Here is a 7,467-nt window from a genome sequence, read left to right on the forward strand (position 1 = left end):
ATTTTTAAAACCAGATCACCATATCCATCCACAGACATTATTGTGGATATCCTCCTGAAATTCAATTCAAATCATTGCAATTTAAGCTTTTTTTTTTTTTTTTTTTTTTTTTAATTAAATAATCATCTTGGATAAAAACAACATGGTACAATGCTTTTAGAAGCTTTTTTTAAAGAATAAAAATTAGGACAAATGTATTGTTTGATTCTTGTATTAAGTTAGCGATAAAGGTGTAAAAGCACTGAGGGGTTGGATTAAATCAGTTTATACTACTTCTTACTACTCCTTTTGCAAAATTCAGACTTGCACGTACTTGAAGATAGATTCTGTTCATTTAAATGTTATTTTGTTTTTTTGCATGTTCTAGATAGATAGATAGATAGATAGATAGATAGATAGATAGATAGATAGATAGATAGATAGATAGATAGATAGATAGAGCTAAATACAGTCATGGAAAAAAATTATTCAACCACTCCTTGTTTTCTTCAATGTTTCTTCAAGTGTTCTTCATGGTGACAATAGGACTTTTACAAACTGAATAATTTGTACATTCATCGTCTTTTCTACCATTTTACTGACAGGAACCAGGAAAATGTTTTCATAAAGGAAAGCACAAACCATTTGCGATTTAAAAGTTACAGCAGTTTAAGCTTTTTTCAGCTCTATTAACATTATCAAATGTGATTAAAAAAACAAATTAACATCTAAAACTCTCTAAAACTAATTAGGCTGAGCTTTTCATGGTTTTGTGTCCCTGTTTGCACCCTGGACGACAAAGGAGAAAAGTACTGGATTCACTAAATTAAGAATTACTGCATGTAAAAAGAATGTCTCAAACTATAGTTTAAACACATTTGGTTTTTTCTTTTTTTTTTTTTACCTTTAAAGTACAATATCTGGATAGATGTAAGGCTTGCTTTTCCATAGTGTTTGGTTTGGCAGCCATTTTGGACAAGCAGGTCATGTGTTTCAGTGGATGAACTCCAAACAGTCACATGATTCTGTAAGGACCAGGACGTCCTCTCCCCCACATCACAGGTTTGATCCTAGTAGACTTTTTTTTTTTTTTTTAATAAAGCTGTGAAACATTTGTACCCTACAAAGGACAAGTACATATTGCTCAGTCTTAAGGTTGATGACTTTGTGTGTTCTGGGTTTCTGCTGAGGCTCATCTACCAACTTATTTAGGATGTTATTTGTTGTGTTTCTGCTCTGAAAGTTCTGTGATTTTTTTAAGACCAGGAGTAATGTAACCTAAATGTAAATGCTCAAAGTGCTGCATAATGTAAGGAGAAACAGAGGAGATGTTTATGGAGCTATAAGGTAGAAGAAGAGTGATGCAATGCAGATGCACTCTGTGTAGATTAGGTTTATTTAGCAGTTCTGCGTGCTTCTCTTAAATCGGTTTAATAGTTCTGCAGATGTTCTGATCCAAGTTCAGTGTGAGCAGCAGATGGCAGCATTACAACACAGAGGCAGGAGGAACAAATACCACTGTTAGACTGCATACATGGTGAAATACTGGTTAAAAACTCCAGTATTTATAAATGTGTGCACATGTATTAACCTTTAAAATCTCTGCACACCTGAAGTCGTGACAGTTGCCTGTGAGGATATAAATAAAAATGAACACTGGTGGTCTCCAGTGGGAGATCTGTTGTGTCTCAGTGACCTTCATTAAGCCCTGCTTTTATCCATCTTATAAGAATCACACTTTGTAATAAGAGGAAATTAGGAGCGAAAGGTTCTTCACTGAAAGTCAGTTTGACAGTTTGGCACAAATTATATTTAGCAGCTGTATTAAAGCTACACTTAAACATGTCATATAATCAATATGTTATTACATTACTAACAGATCTGCTGATATCAAGGACATAATCACAAAACATTAACATTTTAACATTAAACTTGTGCATTGTAGTGACACTTTTTTATGCTGCTTTTTTATATTTATGCCATCAGGGTTTTTCTTTTACATTTTAGTTTTTATTCTCTTTTATATACATTATTTATACTTTTTATGGCACCTAGGATGATTGCACTTTTTAAAAAAATTTTGTTATACCTGTACATTTACAATAAAGACATTCTGTTCTGTTCTGTTCTATTCTATTGTAAGAGTTCAAGTCACTCACATATTATTACATCAGCAAAAATAGCACATGATATAAAATAACATTCAGTAAAGGGGTTCACACATGTAAAACATACACAGAGTAAACTCCAAAACACTTCAGAAAAAAAAAAAAAAAAAAAAAAAAAATAGCCCATAAATAAATAAAAGTGGGTGTTGTCAGTCTATGTGGCCTTATTTAGAAAGGATACTGCAGTGAAAATAAAAGGGGTTTTGGAGGTGTTGTGTGTCTGCTGAGTGATGGGGCTGGACAGTATGTGTATATGTTTGTGTTTATGTACAGGCTGTAAGTGTGTGTGTGTGTGTGTGTGTGTGTGTGTGTGTGTGTGTGTGTGTGTGTGTGTGTGTGTGTGTGTGTGTGTGTGTGTGTGTAACTTGTGGGTTTTTTTGTTTTTTGGTGTACATGATTGTTCAGGTTTTTCACATTTTTATAAAGTAATTTAACTTTAACACTAAAACAAAGAGAAACATGTGGATTATATTTTATAGGTTATTTTGCCTCTTATTGTACTGGTCCGGTCCACTTTAGACCACATTAAGCTGAACTAAAATGAGTTTACCAGCCCTGATCTAAGAGCAGGAACTTCCCTTTACACCTCAGCTCTGAAAGGGAAACCCTGGAGGAGGGATCTGGAAGGGAGGGGGTTTTCAAACAGGTCTGGATGGAGGTCTGAGGTCCAGTCCGACTGCTTGATCCAGATGAACCTGTTAAGGCCCAGGACTCGCTCTACAGTGGACAGACTGTTTAAGGGACTGTCCACACTGTCCTTCAGAACCTTTATGTTTTAGGGTCGGAAACTTAGTGTGAGTGTCGTACATGTGTGTCTGTGTAAATATGAACTCACAACATTCCCTATTTGACTGTTGTACGTATTGACCCCTCCTTCTGTTCTCTCCTCATACACTCTAGTGCAGTGATTTTCAACTGTGCCTGGAATTCAAATGGGGTTGCCTGAAATTTATAGTAATTCATAAAAATTGAAAAAAAAAAAGAAAAAAAGAAAAAAAAAAATTCTTAATAAAAAATCTGTGTTGAGTTGACGGAGCCAATGCCAAGCCATAGCAGACAAACTGTGAGTCTGAAAGTGAAGCACTGTGGTTCTGTTTATCTGTCAAATGTTCATTGTGGTCGGTTTCAGATGCTGCAGCTCTTTCATAATTCATAGTTTGAGTTCTTGTTTGTTCAGTATAAATTGTCAGCCTTGTAAATCCAAGCTGGACTGACTGTACATATCCTGACCAAGGAAAATCCAATTCTCCCTTTATGCAGTAATCTACACCTGGCTTTACTGCCTCCATCCACAATAATATACATTATACAGACTAAATGTCCTCTAAAATTAACCTGGATTTGAAACATAGAATAGAAAACTATAACAGGATCAAAAACTAATGAATTTTAGAAGAAAAAAAAAAGTATCTGTTTTGAATGTCTGGGGTCAACAGAAATTTGTGACATTAAAATGAGGTCAGGAGTAAAAAAAAAAAAAAAGGCTAAACAACACTGCTCTAGAACTTATTTATGTTGTTTTTAACTTCATAGTCTCTGCACCGTTGGTTGTGAGTCTTGGATTCATCTGCACGGTTTCCTTTTATCTGTTTTTCTTTTGTTTTGTCTTTGTTTTGTCTGTTGGAGCCTCTTACCAGGTCATCATTGTAATTGTTCTCGACTGATTGTACCTGGTAAAATAAGGTACTAAACTTTACTGGACCCACACAGAACCAGGTCCAGACTCAAAGGTTCAGATCAGGCTCATTTCCAGTTTCCTGCAGTACTGACTATTGGTCACTAGATGGCACTGTTTACATTCATACTGACCACAAAGCCACCAATGACAATTGAAATGTATCACGGCCTTCTATTTGTTGTTTGAGAAAATCTGCTGTTAGAACAAGTTCAGAAATCACACAATTAAACTGAAAGCAAAGCTGCACTGTGGTCCAAGTGAACATAGATCTGTATTGATTTAAAGTTAGAAAAAAAATGGAATGCCTTCAGAGAATGGGTTCTAAAAATATACAGTAAATAAATCACAGTCTTTGTGTGGATGCATTTGGGTCTCACACACGCACGCGCGCACACACACACACACACACACACACACACACACACACACTGTGGGACTAATAAATGTAAAAAAAAAAAAAAAAAAAAAGATAAGCTAAACAATAAAAGAACATATGAACTGAATCTGAGCTGCTGTGCACAACATTTTTAGGTCCTGGTCAGATGATCGTCACGTACAGCTCGTGGAAACACACGCTGAACAGCTTTTATGCAAATGATCCGCTTCTGCGTGTTTTTATTGGAGAGGAGCGTGGAGGTGTAGTCTGGAAGGCGTGACATCATGCCAATGCAGCTTTATGAAGAAAGTGCGCTTCTCCTGCCCAGGCAGAGGTGCGTCTCCTCCTGTCATCACTGGACACTCTTGGTTCTGCGCACTCACACTCAGCTCTGGGAGCCTTTTACGCACGCGTGCTTTTCCGTCACAGCTGAAGACAAAGTTTGGAATTACGACAGTTTTTACAAGTGAGTGTGAGTTCAGTGACTGCATGAAATAGCTGTGGACATTTGGTAGCTCTTTGAGAGGCCGGGTGTCTTTTACTATGACCGCTGAGGCGCACTCACATCTGGGACTGCAGAAAACTCCCATGGATTTCGTCAGCGACTTCGACTTGATGAAGTTCGGCGTCAAAAAGGAGGCGATGCAGGGGCTGGAGCGCTCCTTCATCGGGCCGTGCAGTCAGCTCCAGAGACCAGACTCGGTCTCCTCCACCCCTGGAAGCACACCTTGTAACTCGGTGCCCTCATCTCCAAACCTCAACCTGAATGAGCAGAGAAATAACCCCGGAGGAGACCAGTTCTGGATGCCCAGCAGCGCGGGTTACCCCCAGCAGATGTACCCCCAAGCCTTTGGCCTGACACCCGAGGACGCAGTGGAGGCCCTGATCGGTGCCACGGCGCAGCAGGGCCACCCGTCCGCGCCCCACCACCAGCCGCCTTTCCAGCCTGAGTACGACGGCTACGGCCACCTGGGTGAGCCCGTCCAGCACTACGGAGGACTCCCGGGTCATCCGGACATGCAGACCATCCCCGGCGGCCACTGTCCGGAGCCCTATCTGAAAGACGACCTGAGGAGCGCGTCCCCCCAGTCCCCGGAGGCCCAGCAGGTCATCGGTGCGCACCACCACCTCCAGCAGCCGCACAGCCGCCACGAAAGGCGCTCCAACTCAGACATGCACTTCTCCGACGACCAGCTGGTGTCCATGTCCGTGCGGGAGCTCAACCGGCTGCTCAGAGGCCTCGGCAAAGACGAAGTGATGCGGCTGAAGCAGAAGCGCCGAACCCTGAAGAACAGGGGTTACGCGCAGTCGTGCCGCTACAAGCGCGTGCAGCAGAAACACATTCTGGAGCATGAAAAGACCAGCCTGGTGTCACAGGTGGAGCAGCTCAAACACGAACTCAACAGACTGGTCCGGGAGAGGGATGCATACAAACAGAAGTGTGAGAAACTGTCCGGTGCGAACTGTTACCACGAGACCGGCTCCACCAGTGACAACCCCTCCTCACCCGAGTATTTAATATGAGCTGTGTTCATTTCCTGCAAAAAATATTCTTTTTTTTTTCTTCATAGGGATGCATTCATGTTGAAAACACTGGCCTTGCGCTTCTTTCACAACAGTCCCTTGGATTCATCCAGAGTTGATCGGATGTCTGTCAGATAATTGTACACAGTGGAAATGCCAGTGGACATGCATGCAGGACATGTGTGAGATGGTTTTATTTTATACAGGCACAGCCCATCTGTATTTAGCCTGAAATAATACTTGAAATCAGAGAATATTCCCTTTATTTGCTGCCTCTTAGTTTTGACTCCTGATGCTTCGGTTACTGCTCAGTCTTCATATCAGTGCTTCTGCTTTGCTCCTGTTTGACTTTGTATTCCTGTTTTGTTTTGTTTTTTTTGTTTGTTTGTTTTTTAAAAAACAGAAAACACTGAAAGAACGAGAGTAGAAACTGCATTTTTATTTTTTATGAAGTTGATTCTGCTGGACAGATGTGTTCCTTATTTGCTTTTCTTTTTAATATAATATTCAATTATGCAGAGTGTTTTTCATTGACAATGTTTATAATTTTCTTTGGGATCAATAAACCTGTTGTGACTTTTTAAGAATTGTGGCTCATCTGCTAATTGAAAATACCTTTTAATGTCTCAGTTCTATATTTTATTTCCTCTTCTATAATTATTTGGTTGTAGGATACTTGTGAGTTTCATTCATTTTAGGCAAGGGACATAAAAATATACAAAGAAAAGCAGTTTTAAAGACAGATGTGTCTAAAAAAGCTCTACATTCATACAAGCTGGTGTTGGAGTTTCAGTTTATGGCTCACAAATGTGACACTAGTGTAGATGAACTGACGAGTACGTAAAAATGTACCTCAATGTAAATTTCTACTCTGAAGCTTAATCCTATAAAAATGGTGACTATAAATCCACACTGTCACTTTTATGATGTGCACATTATTGATCTTATTTAGTTTATTTGGTTTAACTTTCTGTCCGACTGCACAGTTTGAACAGAACGGCCAAAGGAAGGAGCACAGAAACAATCACAGTCTGTACATTTGTTAGTTCGGTGTTGAACCAGAGGACCAGTGGCTTTCTCTCCTTCCCTGACCTTTGACCTTCATGGAGTGCTGCTTCCTGTGGGACCCCGGCGTTTGAAAGCACAGGGGGCTGACGGGCAGGGGCTGCGGACCACAGATAAAATGCAGTGGAAGTCAGGCTTCCCCAGCGCTGTCTTCCTCAGACAAACACATCACCTCTGCGTTCATGAACAGAGGAACGCTGCCCTGTTCTCCTCTGGACCAACACCTCCACACAATGTCCTTCACATGATACGTGTGTGTTGTTTTTCTGAGAAGCAGATTTCAGCAAATTTCCTGAAAACCCAGTTCAGGACCACAATAATATTTGGACGACCGTAACCCGGGTCTTAATGGTTCCAACATCAGCGTGAGTTTGTGCAATAAGTAACGAGAATGTGAGGTGGTTTTCTACGTCTGTGATGGAAGCAGACGGTCTTAGTTTGACACCGTCATAACAGCCTTTCCCTCTCATTCCATTTCCCAGAATGCCACTGAGCAGGTGGCTCTGTTAACGGCGCAGCCTTTTAGCCTGGAAACCAGGTTCTCTTTTCATGTGTGACCCCTGACAGTTTTGACCTCACCCTCTGTTGAAGGAAAGCAGCTTTAAAATCACACCACAGGTGCAAAAGCACTTTCCTCCTGAAAACCAGCACGAATCCTTGAAGGTCAGTCGTCTGCA

At 40.6% G+C, this 7,467-nt stretch overlaps 1 protein-coding gene across 1 annotated transcript; it reads left to right on the top strand.

Moving 5' to 3' along the window:
* The first annotated feature begins 4,514 nt into the window (after positions 1–4,514).
* On the top strand, positions 4,515–6,312 carry mafbb (v-maf avian musculoaponeurotic fibrosarcoma oncogene homolog Bb). The gene has a single exon (XM_030133810.1). It carries the CDS (start codon positions 4,745–4,747, stop codon positions 5,723–5,725), a length of 981 nt encoding a protein of 326 aa, XP_029989670.1. The 5' UTR covers positions 4,515–4,744; the 3' UTR covers positions 5,726–6,312.
* The last annotated feature ends 1,155 nt before the right edge of the window (positions 6,313–7,467 follow it).

Source organism: Sphaeramia orbicularis, chromosome 5 (genome assembly GCF_902148855.1).
Source record: "Sphaeramia orbicularis chromosome 5, fSphaOr1.1, whole genome shotgun sequence".
Taxonomy (NCBI): domain Eukaryota; kingdom Metazoa; phylum Chordata; class Actinopteri; order Kurtiformes; family Apogonidae; genus Sphaeramia; species Sphaeramia orbicularis.

Excerpts from the sequence above, each read along its gene's own strand:
- mafbb (XM_030133810.1), top strand. The coding sequence starts at position 4,745 with ATGACCGCTGAGGCGCACTCACATCTGGGACTGCAGAAAACTCCCATG.